The sequence below is a fragment of the Aegilops tauschii genome, chromosome 3, assembly GCF_002575655.3.
Source record: "Aegilops tauschii subsp. strangulata cultivar AL8/78 chromosome 3, Aet v6.0, whole genome shotgun sequence".
NCBI classification, from domain to species: Eukaryota; Viridiplantae; Streptophyta; class Magnoliopsida; order Poales; family Poaceae; genus Aegilops; species Aegilops tauschii.
In genome coordinates, this window is record NC_053037.3 from 262,223,627 (window position 1) to 262,242,320 (window position 18,694).

The 18,694-nt window shown below is 47.3% G+C and overlaps 1 protein-coding gene across 4 annotated transcripts in view; it reads right to left on the reverse strand.

Annotated features, from left to right (window-relative positions):
• Positions 1 to 3,702, reverse strand: part of LOC109757312 (protein kinase and PP2C-like domain-containing protein) — a 30,785-nt gene extending 27,083 nt beyond the window's left edge. The window contains exons 1-4 of one of the 4 annotated variants that reach the window (XM_073510379.1): positions 2,506 to 3,702; positions 1,542 to 2,404; positions 915 to 1,253; positions 650 to 767 (exon numbers count right to left, since the gene is read on the reverse strand). In XM_073510379.1, coding sequence (XP_073366480.1) covers positions 650 to 767; positions 915 to 1,038 — 242 coding nt within the window. In that variant the 5' untranslated portion in view covers positions 1,039 to 1,253; positions 1,542 to 2,404; positions 2,506 to 3,702. Of the gene's footprint in view, positions 1 to 649; positions 768 to 914; positions 1,254 to 1,541; positions 2,405 to 2,505 lie in introns of those variants that run through there. The other 3 variants (XM_020316134.4, XM_020316135.4, XM_073510381.1) reach the window with 3 other exon arrangements.
• Positions 3,703 to 18,694: the final 14,992 nt, after the last annotated feature.

An 18,694-nucleotide genomic window follows, 5' to 3' on the forward strand; every position in this document is an offset into this window, starting at 1 on the left:
TAAGCATTTAATATTATTCTTAGACCGCTATAAAAAATAATCAGATTGTTCTTAGACCATGAGGTGTATTATGTCAATATTAAATGTTTAATACGCATCATGGTCTAAGAACAATACAATTAAAGAGCCGTTAAAATAATTTGTCCTCCATAAACTATTTTTGTAATTTATAAAATAATTATCTTTAAATATACAAATTTCATGACATCGTGATCCTACGATACGACATTGCCAACAAAAAACGAGACTACCTACTATCCCCATACCAAAATCTTGGCAACAACCACTAACAAAACACGCCTTTCATTACAGTTTGCAACCATACATAATATTGCATGCTTTTTACAATATACTTATTATTTGTTACGAGAATAACATGCTGCAATGTTATTCCAGTCGTGTGAGCAGAGCTCTTATGAACGCACAACTTGGGTTCATTTTTCTATGCCAAGCTTTTAGCTCCTATAACTAGATGGCAGCACAAGCACACTAGCTCATCCTCTCCATAATTCCCAATCAGACGTCTCTTGCAAGCTAGCAAATGCGCATCAATTTTGAGCAATGGCTTCCCTTGCAGCCATTGGGAATATGGGGAATTTGTTAGACAAAAACGCATGCGCGCTGGAGTAGTGAAAGAGAGACTACCGACCATAGAAGCTGGAGCTGGTAATGGAACTTATCGAGGTCGTCGGAAGTGGACAACACGGGCTTCTTCGCCGCCGCACGCTCGCCCCCCAATCGCGCCTCGTACACCGTGCTCTCCGACCCTGCACGGCGCGTCATGTGACGTCACATCGTCGTACCATTTCCCCTCCCCCCGTCGCCACACGCCATTCCTCACAAATCAAAACAATGGGCGGGGGGGGGGGGGGGGGGGGGGGGGGGGGGGGGAAGAAGGATGGGGCGGGGGTTACCTCGGGCGATGGGGGAGAGAAGGGAGAAGGACGCGGCGGGGAGGTGGAGCGGGATGGCGTCGCTACGGCAGCATCCGCGCACGCAACGGTTGGTATCCTCCGGCGGCACCTCCAGCAGACCCATCGGCGCCGCCTCGACCTCCTCGTCGGCGTTGTGTCGCCTGGGAGATGAGTTAATTGAATCTCGGCTGGTGTGGGTGGGGAAGGGAAGACGGCGTTGCGACGGAAAGGCCAACGGTTCGACTGTGACTGGATCTGTTGACTTGGCTTGTTTCCAACAGCATCTCCAAAAGCATTCCTAAACGCATATTTTATTATCGAATATCCAATTCGGCTCATCTACATTAGGTGAACAGTAAATTCAAAAAAGTATTTAAAATGTCAAAAAATTCAAAAGAAGATTGTGATGAAAGATGATTGAGTGTGATGTCGGTGCCAATTTCAGCTTATTCAGACATCTGAATAGCTCTCAGAAAAAAAAAAGCAAAACAATAAACTTTTCACATACCCTAATTTATAGCTTTTTTCTGAGAGTTTGTCAGATGTTTAAATGAGCTGAATTTTTGCATGGACGTCACAAACTCAAGAATCTTTCACCTAAAAAAACTTTTTTTTGTTTTCTTTTACTTTTTTTGGCGATTTTTGATGTGAACTGGGGCCTGATCTTTCGATGAGAGAGATAACTACAATTTTGGGTGGGACTTGACCCTCACAATCCGGCTACCAGCCGTACAGGGAGAACCGTACACGACTGATATCCACGGAATCGCTGAACCAACTCCACGGCGTTATCGACCGATCCAACGGCGCGATCGACCTATCCACGAAGGATTTTTCCTGCACACAAATAGAAGAACATGCAAAAAATAATAGCCAAGCAATCTAAATTTGCGAATATGCTAGATGGAATAATCCCACAAGATGAGATTCCGATAGGATGTCTTGACGGTCGCACTAGCCGCTACGAACGAAGACAAATAAAAGTAGCAATAACTAAACTTCTCTAAACAAAACCCGAGTCTAAACCTAATAGATGACAACAGTTTATTAACAGTCAATACGGCCGAGTACGTCGGCGGAACGATCGGCCGAGTACGTCGTTACGTGGGCAGAGTTCCAGGCCTTGTACGCTTCAAATCATACGGCCCACGTGGCTGATCTTGAACCATTGAGTAAAAAGAAGTTCCTTTGACCCATGTGCACGTGACATGGCGTTGGGTTGAAAAGTGTGATTTTCTTCTAGGATTTGTCGATGGTTGCATATACTTCATCTTCACATGTGCCTTGAAAAAATATTGGATGATTCTGCATATAATAAAACAAAGTGTTGTACTTTCTTCTTGAATAACAAAATTATATAAATTATTATTATTATTTGAAATCACCTGGAAAATATATATTCTTGAAATACTTTGGGTCACATCCGCAATAGTCATGTCCATATCATCCTCCCTTTCTTAAAAACAAAGTCGTCCTCGGCTTTCATCTACCTGAAACCCATCATAGAGCAAAGTAAAAATAGGTGCAACATGTGAACTGGGGCCTGATCTTTCGATGAGAGAGATAACTACGATTTTGGGTAGGACTTGACCCTCACGATCCGGCTATCAACCGTACAGGGAGAACCGTACACGACTGATATCCACGGCAATCGTTGAACCAACTCCACGGCGTTATCGACCGAGCCAACGGCGCGATCGACCTATCCATGAAGGATTTTTCCTGCACACAAATCGAAGAACATGCAAGAAAATAATAGCCAAGCAATCTAAAACTACGAATATGCTAGATGGAATAATCTCACAAGATGGGGTTTCGATAGGATGTATTGACGGTCGCACTAGCCGCTACGAGCGAAGACAAATAAAAGTAGCAATAGCTAAGCTTCTCTAAACAAAACTCGAGTCTAAACCTAATAGATGACGACTATTTATTAACAGTCAATACGCCCGAGTACGTCGGCGGAACGATCGGCCGAGTACGTCGTTACGTGGGCAGAGTTCCAGGCCTTGTACGCTTCAAATCATACAGCCCACGTGGCTGATCTTGAACCATTGAGTAAAAGGAAGTTCCTTTGGCCCATGTGCACGTGACATGGCCTTGGGTTGAAAAGTGTGATTTTCTTCTAGGATTTGTCAATGGTTGCATATACTTCATCTTCACACGTGCCTTGAAAAAATATTGGATGATTCTGAATATAATAAAACAAAGTGTTGTACTTTCTTCTTGAATAACAAAATTATATAAATTATTATTATTATTTGAAATCACCTGGAAAATATATATTCTTGAAATACTTTGGGTCACATCCGCAATAGTCATGTCCATATCATCCTCCCTTTCTTAAAAACAAAGTCGTCCTCGGCTTTCATCTACCTGAAACCCATCATAGAGCAAAGCAAAAATAGGTGCAACATGTGAACTGGGGCCTGATCTTTCGATGAGAGAGATAACTACGATTTTGGGTAGGACTTGACCCTCACGATCCGGCTATCAACCGTACAGGGAGAACCGTACACGACTGATATCCACGGCAATCGTTGAACCAACTCCACGGCGTTATCGACCGAGCCAACGGCGCGATCGACCTATCCACGAAGGATTTTTCCTGCACACAAATCGAAGAACATGCAAGAAAATAATAGCCAAGCAATCTAAAACTATGAATATGCTAGATGGAATAATCTCACAAGATGGGGTTTCGATAGGATGTATTGACGGTCGCACTAGCCGCTACGAGCGAAGACAAATAAAAGTAGCAATAGCTAAGCTTCTCTAAACAAAACTCGAGTCTAAACCTAATAGATGACGACTATTTATTAACAGTCAATACGCCCGAGTACATCGGCGGAACGATCGGCGGCCGAGTACGTCGTTACGTGGGCAGAGTTCCAGGCCTTGTACGCTTCAAATCATACAGCCCACGTGGCTGATCTTGAACCATTGAGTAAAAGGAAGTTCCTTTGGCCCATGTGCACGTGACATGGCGTTGGGTTGAAAAGTGTGATTTTCTTCTAGGATTTGTCAATGGTTGCATATACTTCATCTTCACACGTGCCTTGAAAAAATATTGGATGATTCTGAATATAATAAAACAAAGTGTTGTACTTTCTTCTTGAATAACAAAATTATATAAATTATTATTATTATTTGAAATCACCTGGAAAATATATATTCTTGAAATACTTTGGGTCACATCCGCAATAGTCATGTCCATATCATTCTCCCTTTCTTAAAAACAAAGTCGTCCTCGGCTTTCATCTACCTGAAACCCATCATAGAGCAAAGCAAAAATAGGTGCAACATGTGAACTGGGGCCTGATCTTTCGATGAGAGAGATAACTACGATTTTGGGTAGGACTTGACCCTCACGATCCGGCTATCAACCGTACAGGGAGAACCGTACACGACTGATATCCACGGCAATCGTTGAACCAACTCCACGGCATTATCGACCGAGCCAACGGCGCGATCGACCTATCCACGAAGGATTTTTCCTGCACACAAATCGAAGAACATGCAAGAAAATAATAGCCAAGCAATCTAAAACTATGAATATGCTAGATGGAATAATCTCACAAGATGGGTTTCGATAGGATGTATTGACGGTCGCACTAGCCGCTACGAGCGAAGACAAATAAAAGTAGCAATAGCTAAGCTTCTCTAAACAAAACTCGAGTCTAAACCTAATAGATGACGACTATTTATTAACAGTCAATACGCCCGAGTACATCGGCGGAACGATCGGCGGCCGAGTACGTCGTTACGTGGGCAGAGTTCCAGGCCTTGTACGCTTCAAATCATACAGCCCACGTGGCTGATCTTGAACCATTGAGTAAAAGGAAGTTCCTTTGGCCCATGTGCACGTGACATGGCGTTGGGTTGAAAAGTGTGATTTTCTTCTAGGATTCGTCAATGGTTGCATATACTTCATCTTCACACGTGCCTTGAAAAAATATTGACTGATTCTACATAAAATAAAATAAAGTGTTGTACTTTCTTCTTGAATAACAAAATTATATAAATTATTATTATTATTTGAAATCACCTAAAAAATATATATTCTTGAAATACTTTGGGTCACATCCGCAATAGTCATGTCCATATCATCCTCCCTTTCTTGAAGACAAAGCCGTCCTCGGCTTTCATCTACCTGAAACCCATCATAGAGCAAAGCAAAAAATAGGTGCAACATGTATATGCCCTGTCAAAGGCGTGAGTTTTTGAGCATGAGATAAAGTTGTAATGACACTGCAGTTAATATCATGATAAATTATCTCACATGGCAGCATCATATATTCTAGTAAACAAGTCATTTTATCCCACACAGAGTGTATATATGAATTACAGGGATGCAAACAAATTATCTAAGCATGCGGTATGTCAAGTTTAGGAGTTGGAACACTCGACGGAAAAATTTCAGAATTGATAGCAAGCATACTATGCGTAGTATGATCTGCTCATTTAGCTTTCCCATCAATTATTATTTCATCGGGAGTCATGGGAAGCAAGTTAATAGTTTTTCCTTCAAACAAGAGAGTATACGAATTTGTTCTTCCATGATGGGTGACACTATTATCATATTGCCAAGGTCGGACTAACAATAAAGAACAAGCTTGCATAGGTACAACTGTTGGGGACGCAGTAATTTCAGAAAAAATCCTACGCACACGCAAGATCCATCTAGGTGATGCATAGCAACGAGAGGGGAGAGTGTTGTCCACGTACCCTCATAGACCGAAAGCGGGAGCGTTATGACAACGCGGTTGATGTAGTCGTACATTTTCACGATTCGACCGATCCTAGTACCGAAAGTACGGCACCTCCGCGATCTGCACACGTTCGGCTCGGTGACGTCCCACGAACTCTCGATCCAGCTGAGTGTCGAGGGAGAGCTTCATCAGCACGACGGCGTGATGACGGTGATGATGAAGTTACCGACGCAGGGCTTCGCCTAAGCACTACAACGATATGACCGAGGTGGAATCTGTGGAGGGGGGCACCGCACACGGCTAAGACAACTATCAACTTGTGTGTCTATAGGGTGCCCCCCTCCCCCGTATATAAAGGAGTGGAGGAGGGGGAGGGCCGGCCCTCTCATGGCGCGCCCCAAGGGGAGTCCTACTCCCACCGGGAGTAGGATTCCCCCCCCCCCCATCCCTAGTTGGAGTAGGAGAGGAAGGAAGGAGGAGAGAGGGAGAAGGAAAGGGGGGCGCCGCCCCCCTTCCCTAGTCCAATTCGGACCCAAGGGGGAGGGGGCGTGCGGCCTGCCCTGGCCGCCCCTCTCTCTCCACCAAGGCACATATGGCCCATTAGACTCCCCGGGGTGTTCCGGTAACCCCCCGATACTCCTGTAATTGCCCGAACTCACCCGGAACCATTCCAAAGTCCAAACATAGTCGTCCAATATATCAATCTTTATGTCTCGACCATTTCGAGACTCCTCGTCATGTCCGTGATCACATCCGGGACTCCGAACAACCTTCGGTACATCAAAATACATAAACTCATAATACCGATCGTCACCGAACGTTAAGCGTGCGGACCCTACGGGTTCGAGAACTATGTAGACATGACCGAGACTCATCTCCGGTCAATAACCAATAGCGGAACCTGGATGCTCATATTGGTTCCTACATATTCTACGAAGATCTTTATCGGTCAAATCGCATAACAACATACGTTGTTGCCTTTGTCATCGGTATGTTACTTGCCCGAGATTCGATCGTCGGTATCTCAATACCTAGTTCAATCTCGTTATCGGCAAGTCTCTTTACTCGTTCCGTAATGCATTGATACGTCCATTTTGCATCATGCTTTTATATCGATATTTATTGCATTATGGGCTGTTATTACACATTATGTCACCATACTTATGCCTATTCTCTCTTATTTTACAAGGTTTACACGAAGAGGGAGAATGCCGGCAGTTGGAATTCTGGGCTCGAAAAGGAGCAAATATTAGAGACCTATTCTGAACAACTCCAAAAGTCCTGAAACTTCACGGAGGCACATTTTGGAATTAATAAAAAATACTGGTGAAAGAATCAACCAGAGGGGGCCCACACCCTGGCCACGAGGGTGGGGGTGCGCCCTACCCCCCTGGGCGCGCCCCCCTGTCTCATGGGCCCCCTGGCAGGCCTCCGGTGCCCATCTTCTGCTATATGAAGTCTTTCACCCTGGAAAAAATCAGGAGGAAGCTTTCGGGACGAAACACCGCTGCCACGAGGCGGAACCTTGGTGGAACCAATCTAGGGCTCCGGCGGAGCTGTTCTGCCGGGGAAACATCCCTCCGGGAGGGGGAAATCATCACCATCATCATCACCATCGATCCTCTCAGCGGGAGGGGTCAATCTCCATCAACATCTTCACCAGAACCATCTCCTCTAAAACCCTAGTTCATCTCTTGCATCCAATCTTTGTCCAAAAACCTCAGATTGGTACCTGTGGGTTGCTAGTAGTGTTGATTACTCCTTGTAGTTGATGCTAGTTGGTTTATTTGGTGGAAATCATATGCTCAGATCCTTTATGCATATTAATACCTCTCTGATTATGAACATGAATATGATTTGTGAGTAGTTACGTTTGTTCCTGAGGACATGGGAGAAGTCTTGCTATAAGTAGTCATGTGAATTTGGTATTCATTCGATATTTTGATGAGATGTATGTTGTCTTTCCTCTAGTGGTGTCATGTGAACGTCGACTACATGACAGTTCACCATTGTTTGGGCCTAGAGGAAGGCATTGGGAAGTAATAAGTAGATGATGGGTTGCTAGAGTGACAGAAGCTTAAACCCTAGTTTATGCGTTGCTTCGTAAGGGGCTGATTTGGATCCATATGTTTCATGCTATGGTTAGGTTTACCTTAATACTTCTTTTGTAGTTGCGGATGCTTGCAAGAGGGGTTAATCATAAGTGGGATGCTTGTCCAAGAAAGGGTAGTACCCAAGCACCGGTCCACCCACATATCAAATTATCAAAGTAACGAACGCGAATCATATGAGCGTGATGAAAACTAGCTTGATGGTAATTCCCATGTGTCCTCGGGAGCATTTTCCTTCATATAAGAGGTTGTCCAGGCTTGTCCTTTGCTACAAAAAGGGTTGGGCCATCTTGCTGCACCTTATTTACTTTCATTACTTGTTGCCCGTTACAAATTACCTTATCACAAAACTATCTGTTACCGATAATTTCAGTGCTTGCAGAGAATACCTTACTGAACACTGCTTGTCATTTCCTTCTGCTCCTCGTTGGGTTCGACACTCTTACTTATCGAAAGGACTACGATAGATCCCCTACACTTGTGGGTCATCAAGACTCTTTTCTAGCGTCGTTGCCGGGGAGTGAAGCGCCTTTGGTAAGGAAAAATTTATATAGTGTGCTTAAATTCACTATCACTTGTTACTATGGAAGTAATCCTTTTAGGGGCTTGTTCGGGGTATCTTCACCTCGACCAGTAGAGTAAAGAGTTGCTCCTCAACCTACTGAACCTACTGAAAATGTTTACTTTGAAATTCCTTCGGGTATGATAGAGAAACTGCTAGCTAATCCTTTCACAGGTGATGGAACATTACATCCCGATTTGCACCTAATCTATGTGGATGAAGTTTGTGGATTATTTAAGCTTGCAGGTATGCCCGAGGATGTTATCAAGAAGAAGGTCTTCCCTTTATCTTTGAAGGGAAAGGCATTGACATGGTTTAGGCTATGTGATGATATGGGATCATGGAACTACAATCGATTGAAATTGGAATTTCATCAGAAGTTTTATCCTATGCATCTTGTTCATCGTGATCGTAATTATATATATAATTTTTGGCATCGCGAAGGAGAAAGCATCGCTCAAGCTTGGGGGAGGCTTAAATCAATGTTATATTCATGCCCCAATCATGAGCTCTCAAGAGAAATTATTATTCAAAATTTTTATGCTCGGCTTTCTCTCAATAATCGCTCCATGCTCGATACTGCTTGTACTGGCTCTTTTATGATGAAGACTATTGAATTCAAATGGGATTTATTGGAAAGAATTAAACGCAACTCTGAAGATTGGGATCTCGATGAAGGTAAGGAGTTAGGTATAACACCTAAGTTTGATTGTGTTAAATCTTTTATGGATACCGATGTTTTCCGTGAATTTAGCACTAAATATGGACTTGACTCTGAGATAGTAGCTTCTTTCTATGAATCCTTTGCTACTCATGTTGATCTCCCTAAGGAGAAGTGGTTTAAATATAATCCTCCCATTGAAGTAAAAGTGGTTGCACCTATTAAAGTTGAAGAAAAGACTATCACTTATAATGTTGATCATGTTGTTCCTACTGCTTATATTGAGAAACCACCTTTCCCTATTAGAATAAAGGATCATGGTAAAGCTTCAATTGTGGTTCGTAAGAGTAACACTAGAACACCTACACCCCCTGAGCAAATTAAAGTTGAACCTAGTATTGCTATGGTTAAAGATCTCTTGGCGGATAATATTGATGGGCATGTTATTTACTTCTGTGATGAAGCTGCTAGAACTGCTAGACCTGGTACTAAAAATAAACATAGACCTGTTGTAGGCATGCCTGTTATTTCTGTTAAAATAGGAGATCATTGCATGGCTTATGTGATATGGGTGCTAGTGCAATACCTCATTCCTTATACAAAGAAATTATGCATGATATTGCACCTGCTGAGATAGAGGAAATTGATGTTACAATTAAGCTTGCCAATAGAGACACTATTTCACCAGTTGGGATTGTTAGAGATGTTGAGGTCTTGTGTGGAAAGTTAAATATCCTGCTGATTTTCTTGTTCTTGGTTCCCCACAAGATAACTTTTGTCCCATTATATTTGGTAGACCCTTCTTGAATACTCTTAATGCTAGGATAGACTGCAAAAAGGATGTTGTTACTATTGGCTTGGGGGATATGTCTCATGAGTTTAATTTTGCTAAATTTCGTAGACAACCCCATGATAAAGAATTGCCTAGTAAAGATGAAATTATTGGTCTTTCTTCTATTGCTGTGCCTCCTAATGATCCTTTAGAACAATATTTGCTCGACCATGAAAATGATATGTTTATGAATGAAAGAAGGGAAATAGATGAAGTATTCTTTAAACAGGGAACTATTTTGAAACACAACTTGCCTGTTGAAATCCTAGGGGATCCTCCTCCACCCAAGGGTGATCCCGTGTTTGAGCTTAAACCATTACCTGATACTCTTAAATATGCCTATCTTGATGAGAAAAAGATATATCCTGTTATTAGTGCTAACCTTTCAGAGCATGAAGAAAAGAAATTATTGAAAACTCTGAAGAAGCACCGTGCTGCTATTGGATATACTCTTGATGATCTTAAGGGCATTAGTCCCACTCTATGTCAGCACAAAATAAAATTGGAGAAAGACGCTAAACCGGTTGTTGATCACCAACGACGGTTAAATCCTAAGATGAAAGAAGTGGTAAGAAAAGAAATACTAAAGCTTCCGGAGGCAGGTATAATTTATCCCGTTGCTGATAGTCAGTGGGTAAGTCCTGTCCATTGTGTCCCTAAGAAGGGAGGCATTACTGTTGTCCCTAACGATAAAGATGAATTGATCCCACAAAGAATCGTTACAGGTTATAGAATGGTAATTGATTTCCGCAAACTAAACAAAGCTACTAAAAAGGATCATTACCCTTTACCTTTTATTGATCAAGTGCTAGAAAGATTATCCAAACATACGCATTTTTGCTTTCTAGATGGTTATTCTGGTTTCTCTCAAATACCTGTGTCAAAAGAGGATCAAGAAAAGACCACTTTTACTTGCCCTTTCAGTACCTTTGCTTATAGACGTATGCCTTTTGGTTTATGAAATGCACCTGCTACCTTTCAAAGATGCATGATGGCTATATTCTCTGATTTTTGTGAAAAGATTGTTGAGGTTTTCATGGATGATTTCTCCGTATATGGAAATTCTTTTGATGATTGCTTGAGCAACCTTGATCGAGTTTTGCAGAGATGTCAAGAAACTAATCTTGTCTTGAATTGGGAGAAGTGCCACTTTATGGTTAACAAAGGTATTGTCCTAGGGCACAAAATTTATGAAAGAGGTATTGAAGTCGATAAAGCTAAAGTTGATGCTATTAAAAGATGCCATGTCCTAAGGACATTAAAGGTATAAGAAGTTTCCTTGGTCATGCCGGTTTTTATAGGAGGTTCATTAAAGACTTCTAAAAAATTTCTAGGCCTGTGACTAATCTCTTACAAAAGATGTTCCTTTTATCTTTGGTGATGATTGTGTAGAAGCATTTGAAATACTTAAGAAAGCCTTGATTTCTGCACCTATTGTTCAGCCACCTGATTGGAATTTACCCTTTGAAATTATGTGTGATGCTAGTGATTATGCTGTAGGTGCTGTTCTAGGACAAAGAGTTGATAAGAAATTAAATGTTATTCAATATGCCAGTAAAACTCTAGACAGTGCCCAAAGAAATTATGCTACTACTTAAAAAGAATTTTTAGCAGTTGTATTTGCTTGTGATAAGTTCCGACCTTATATTGTTGGTTCTAAAGTAACTGTTCACACTGATCATGCTGCTATTAAATATCTTATGGAAAAGAAAGATGCTAAACCTAGACTTATTAGAAGGGTTCTCTTGCTGCAAGAATTTGATTTGCATATTATTGATAGAAAGGGAGCTGAGAACCTCGTTGCAGACAACTTATCTAGGTTCGAGAATGTTCTTGATGACCCACTACCTATTGATGATAGCTTCCCTGATGAACAGTTAGCTGTCATAAATGCTTCTCGTACTGCTCCATGGTATGCTGATTATGCTAATTACATTGTTGCTAAATTTATACCACCTAGTTTCACATATCAGCAAAAGAAAAAGTTCTTCTATGATTTAAGATATTACTTATGGGATGACCCACACCTTTATAAAGAAGGAGTAGATGGTGTTATTAGACGTTGTGTACCTGAGCATGAACAGGAAAGATCCTACGCAAGTGTCACTCCGAGGCTTATGGAGGACACCACGTTGGAGATAGAACTGCACATAAGGTATTGCAATCCGGTTTTTATTGGCCTACTCTCTTCAAGGATGCCCGTAAGTTTGTCTTGTCTTGTGATGAATGCCAAAGAATTGGTAATATTAGTAGACGTCAAGAAATGCCTATGAACTACTCACTTGTTATTGAACCATTTGATGTTTGGGGCTTTGATTATATGGGACCGTTTCCTTCCTCTAATGGGTATACACATATTAGTTGATGTTGATTACGTTATTAAGTGGGTAGAAGATATTCCAATTAGTAATGCTGATCATAACACCTCTATTAAGATGCTTAAAGAAGTTATTTTTCCGAGGTTTGGAGTCCCTAGATATTTAATGACTGATGGTGGTTCACATTTTATTCATGGTGCTTTTCGTAAAATGCTTGCTAAGTATGATGTTAATCATAGAATTGCATCCCCATATCATCCACAATCTAGTGGTTAAGTAGAACTTAGTAATAGAGAGCTCAAATTAATTTTGCAAAAGACTATTAATAGATCTAGAAAGAATTAGTCCAAGAAACTTGATGATGCATTATGGGCCTATAGAACTGCGTATAAAAATCCTATGGGTATGTCTCCGTATAAAATGGTTTATGGAAAAGCATGTCACTTACCTCTCGAACTAGAACATAAGGCATATTGGGCCATTACAGAGCTCAATTATGATTTCAAACTTGTCGGTGAGAAGAGACTATTTGACATTAGCTCACTTGATGAGTGGAGAACACAGGCCTATGAGAATGCCAAACTGTTTAAAGAAAAGGTTAAAAGATGGCATGATAAAAGGATACAAAAGCGTGAGATTAACGTAGGTGATTATGTTTTGTTATACAACTCCCGTTTAAGATTTTTTGCAGGTAAACTTCTCTCTAAATGGGAAGGGCCTTACGTTATCGAGGAGGTCTATCGTTCCGGTGCCATAAAAATCAACAACTTCGAAGGCACAAATCCGAAGGTGGTGAACGGTCAAAGAATCAAACATTATATCTCAGGTAATCCTATAAATGTTGAAACTAATGTTATTGAAACCGTAACCCCGGAGGATTACATAAGGGACACCTTCCAGAACATTTTAGACTCCGAAAAGGAATAGATATGTGGTACGGTAAGTAAACCGACTCCAAAACAGTTCTAATGGTAATTTTTCTCAGTTTTGGAATATTTAAGAAAATAGGAATATAAGAATAGTCCGGGAAGGACACAAGGCGTCCACGAGGGTGGAGGGTGCGCCCTACCCCCTGGGCGCGCCCCCTGCCTCGTGGGCACCTCGTGTGCTCTCCGGACTCCATTTTCTTGCACGATACTTATTTTGGTCGGTAAAAATTCATTATATAATCTCCCGAAGGTTTTGACCACCGTACCATGCAAATATCCTCTGTTTTTTGCTTCGAGCTGTTTCTATAGCAGATTTAGAGCAAGATGTCATCTCAAGACTCCGACGGAGAGAGCTACGTCACACATCTCATTGCTGACCCAAAGACCTATGGGGACCTATCTCCTTGTGGTCGAACTACGGATGATGAGGAGGATGCTCATTTGAGGAGGAAATTGCTCTTCTCAATTACAATATGAAAAAGCTTAAGGCACAATTATCTTCATCATCACCATCACCACCCCCGAAGAAGGGGACATAAACACATGGGTATGGGCACTCCCCTTGGCAACTGCCAAGTTTGGGGGAGGTGCCCCAGTATCGTATCACCATCACACTCCTATCTTTACCGTTTTCTTAGTTCGATCCTTTTAGTAATTGTCGGCGTCCTGGGAACGGGGGTCCCCAGACTTGCCTGCTTGCGGCCCACGGCGTGGCTCCACCAGCGGCCCTGTACGGCCCATCTTCACCAGCAAACACTCAAGACCCTCGCGAGGGGCCAAGCCTCGCGAGGCGGACGACGCAAGACCTCCTCAGGGGCGGCCTCACCAGGCTGGCTTGCGAGGGGCGGAGAGATCAAGGCAAGGGACACCTCGCGAGGTTTCTATGATGCAAGCCATGACGACTGGAGCCAGGCGGGCGCCAGCGCGCGCAGTGTCCTCGTTTCCTCTTTGGTGCTAAAGAGGCAAGCGTAGGCAAAGAGTCCCGAGGCATCAGGCAAAGGTTTCCATATCGGTGCAACAAGACCAAGACCAGCAGGACGACGGGATGGAGGTCACCGTGGAGCCCAAGACGGCGTCACCACCAGAGTCTTTGGCAGGCGAAGACCACCTTTAGTCAGGATAACTTGTACTAGTTGTCTCCCTTCGAATTTGGCCTTTGTTGGATCCCTTCCCGCTCAATATTTGGGGAGAGGACCAGGGCCTCTATAATTAGGGCTAGCCACCACCATAGAGGGGGGATCACTTAGATCATCCTCAACCACACAAGTTTACCAAGCACAAGAACACCTCTCCTCAGGAGGCAGTTCTTCCCCTGTAACTGTTCATCCTCAGCACAAGAGGCAATCCACCACACACCACACTGGAGTAGGGCATTACACCACATCGGTGGCCCAAACCAGTATAAACTCTTGTGTCTCCTTGCTCTTTGGGTTCGACGCGCTAGGCCTGACGATTGTTGCGAGAGCGAGCTAGGGGGAGGGAGAGATCTTCGTGCGCACCCCAGTGTTCGAACCTCAAGGGTTTTCCCGGAACCCGAAATCCGACATTTGGCGCGCCAAGTAGGGGTGCGCCGAAGCTTTCCTTCCGCCAATCTGTGTTCCACCGTTCCACTGCGACCATGTCAGACGCGCGCCGAGCCCGCGCTGAGCGCCGGGCCACCCTCGCCGCCCGTGTCGCTCAGACTGCCCCCGTCGGCGGGCCTCCCCGTCGTTCTCTGTCACCCGCCGCCAACGCCGCCACCGGCCCGGCGAGAAACGAGCAGCAAGTGTCCTCGCTGCACCCCTCGGTGCGGCGGGATGGCCGCACCGCCACTCCGTCGCTGACCCCAACCAGCTCGTCGTCCCATGCTCGTCGCGCTCCCACCGACGCGCAGGCCGTGCTGCTCATGGCGCGCGAACTCCTGTGCTACCGCCCAGTCGACGACCTCTACGAGGACTGGCTGGACCGCATCGCCGAGCTCGTCAGCGCCGCAGGGGGCTCCCCCGCGCCATCCCTCTCGCTACCTCACCCTCCGCCAGCTGCGGGCGACGTGGCTCACGAAGCGCCTCCACCACCTCCGCACCAAGACGGCGCCCTGGCGCCAAGGCACGCGGCCCCCTGGCGTGACCCACCGCGTCGGGCGCCCGCGCGAGAAGAAGGAAGCTGCCAAGAAGTTCCCCGACCGCAAGAGAATGCTCCCGCACTCCCAGCGCTACCGCGACAAGACCGCGTGCCACCTGCTGTGGTGGTGCGCGGGCACCAAGGGCAGGCCCCACCTCTGCAAAGGGCCCCGGTGGCCACGGCAGGCTGCCGCACCTTCACTCCGGAGCTGTGTAGCGTCGCTTGGTCGGGTAAGTTCAAGCCAGACCTGCCCCCTCGCTACGACGGCACCCCGACCCTGCGGAGTTCCGGCAGCTCTACGAGCTGAGCATCGAGGCAGCCAATGGCGACGAAAAAGTCATGGCGAACTGGTTCCCCATGGCTCTCAAGGATGGCGCTCACTCGTGGCTCCTGAACTGCCCCCGGGCTCGATCTCCTCCTGGGACGAGATGCGCGTCCGCTTCATCGCCAACTTCCAGTGCACGCGCGACCGCCCCCTAGCCGTGGGCGACCTACGCCGTGTCAGGCAGCAGGCAGGAGAGACCCTGCAAAAGTACATCCAGCGCTTCAACAACGTTCGCCTCAAGATCCCCAAGGTCACGGACGAGGCCATCATTTCGGCGTTTTCTGATGGCGTCCGCGACGTCAAGATGAAGGAGGAGCTCGCCATCCACGAGGAGCTATGCACGGCTCTGGAGTTGTTCAACCTGGCGACCAAGTGCGCAAGAGCTGAGGAGGGGCGCCTTTCCCTCCTCGAGCTCCCGGCTGCCGACCTGGAGGAGAATAAAGCCAAGGCCAAGGACGTGAAGCGCAAGGGAGTAGCCGTGCTCGCAGCGGAGCCAGATACGAAGCGCGGCCAGGACCATCCCGAGTCGTCCAAGAGCAGTCGGCCATTCTGCGCCTTCCACAATGTACACAGCCACAACACCAACGACTGTCAAGAGCTTAGGGCCATTCGAGATGGACGCTTCGGTCGACGCCCCGAGCGCAACAATCGGGGCTACGGCCGAGGAGGAGGACGAGGTGGAGGACGCTAGGACGATCGCGGCCCACGTCAGGAGTGGCGCGACCGGCCTCGCGAGGACCAGCCTCGTGAGGGCGCCTGGAGGGATCAGCCTCGCGAGGATCGCCATCAGGGCAATGCCGGTCTTCCTCCGCTGCCGCCACCACCAAGAAGGAACGACGACCACCTTCAGGACGAGGGGGCTGGGGGCTTCCAGGAACCGCGCGCCATCGCCTACATCTTGGGCGGAGCTCAAGCCCCGGCCTCTCAGCGCATCTTTAAGAAGTTTGCTTGCGAGGTGAACGCAGCCCTTCCCAGGCTTGAGGCCACACGCCCTCTTCGGTGGTCCAAGTGTGCCATCACGTTCAGCTCGGCGGACCAGCTCAAGTGCGCAGCCACCGCTGGCGCCCTCCCGATGCTCTATTCACCCGTCATCAGCAACGTACAAGTCACCAAGACCCTCATTGACGGCAGTGCAGGGCTTAACGTCCTGTCCGTCAAGACATTCGATAGCCTCCAAGTGCCATACGATCAGCTTCAGCCCACCAAGCCCTTCTTAGGAGTAACCGACGGCTCCACCACCCCGATAGGGCAGGTCCGCCTCTCTGTCACCTACGGACAGCGCGACAACTACCACACCGAGCTCATTGACTTCGACGTCGCCCACATCCGTCTATCGTACAATGCCATCCTTGGGTACCCAGCGCTGGCAAAGTTCATGGCAGTGACCCACCACGGCTACAACGTCCTCAAGATGCCAAGGAGCGGCGGGATCATCACAGTCCCCTGCGAAGAAAGAGATGCGGTGTACTCCCTCGAGCGCGCCTTTCAGGCCGCAGCAATCGAAGACCCAAACAACGAGAGCGCGCAGTACCCTCCTGAGGCCATCCCCAAGAAGAAGAAGCAGCTACTCCGTACAGGGCCTTAGGGGAGCGGCGCCTCTAGCGGTGCCACATCCGGATCGGCGCCCACGCCTGGGGCGCCTCCCTCCCTCGCATAGGAAGACGCGGCCGGCGCCCTCCTCGGGCGAGGCTCGGGTGCTCTCTTTTGAGGGCCTCAGACCTAGCCAACATCACGAGGGAGGCACTCGGGCACCACGTGGAGGCGTGCTTTGCGGCACATTTCCCTCAGGAGGGCACCGGGCGAGGAGCGCCTGGTGTTCAGGAGTTCATCACCAAGACTACCCAAGAGCTTCAAGAAGCAAGAGCCATGTGCGGCGACCGCCGCCCACCTGGCGCAGCTCCCCATCCAAACAAGGATGGCGGGCTGCGCGTCTGCATCGACATCCCAGGGCTCAACAGGGCCGCATCTCAGGAGCTCTTCCGGCCTTCGCGCGTGGGACATTGCGAGGGCCCACCTCACAGCTATGTTCGCATGCCATTTGGCCTGCCGAGCATGGTGGCCGCCTATCAGCGCAACCTGCGGAGCGTCCTGGCGGCTCAGGAGGCCAGGCATCACGCAGTCCTGGAGGAGATGGAGACGGTCTTCAAGGAACCACCCGGACCCCCCAGAGCCTCTCGAGGCTCAGGGCTCCGGTGGCTCATGAGAAGCAACCCCTCCGCCACGCATCTTCAGCTACCCCATCATCCCTTCGACAACGAAACCAGGTGACATTTTCCAAGTTTATTTAGCTGGGAGCGCCCCTCGGGCTGCATCATTCCCAGGCCGCGTGGGCATGTCCTTGCGGCATGTATCCTTTTGCATCTTTAGCTTACTCTGTTGGGAGCGCCCCTCGGGCTGCGTTATCCCCAGGCCGCTCGGGTCCGTCCCGGTGGCATGAATCGTTCTTGCATTTACCTAAACTAGTCTGCTTTTCATGCATAATCTATCTATGGTTATCACCTACTTGATTGCACCCACCACGGGAGCTACACATGCTGGCACGGCGCTTGTGCTCGGGTCCGTCCCTGTAACATCGACAAATCTGAGTGATCGAGCTCTGGCTCGCGGCACGCCTCGCGCATGCCACCTCACCAGGCCCTCAGTGCCTTCGCCTTCTTGCAGAGCGACCTGCGGCAGACCGACAATCATCGTGGCGATCTATGTCCCTCCTCGTGCTAACCTGCAGGGACGTCCTGAGGACGACAGCGGGCGGTACCACGGGCTCCTTCTTCTCCCATGCGATTCGCTTGCACATTAAAAGGGGGCTCCTGAGCATCGCGACTCAGGAGCTCTTACTGGCTCTCCAGCCCTCACCCCCTGGCCTTGACCACGGCATCGCGACCTGGCATACCAGCGGCGGCTGAGCTCGCTCGAGAGCCGGGACCTGAGGATGCAGAGCACACAGAAGAGCGTGGGGAAGAGGGGGAGGCTCGCACGGGCCTAACCTAGCTACCCAACAGTAGTCGACGCACAAGTCTGGTGCAACACAAGGAACCAGCTCCGGAATGCGAAGATAAGTCTCGCGCCGGGATCGACCCAGCGCTACACCATAGGATCCTCACCTGTGGCAGCCTTGTTACGACAACATCGCCACCCTTTCATGCCTCTCGGTAGTTGCTTGAGCGCTAAGGGGGACCTCTTGAGCATCGCGCCTCGGGAGCTCTTACTAGAGCTCGGGCCGCTCACCTCCT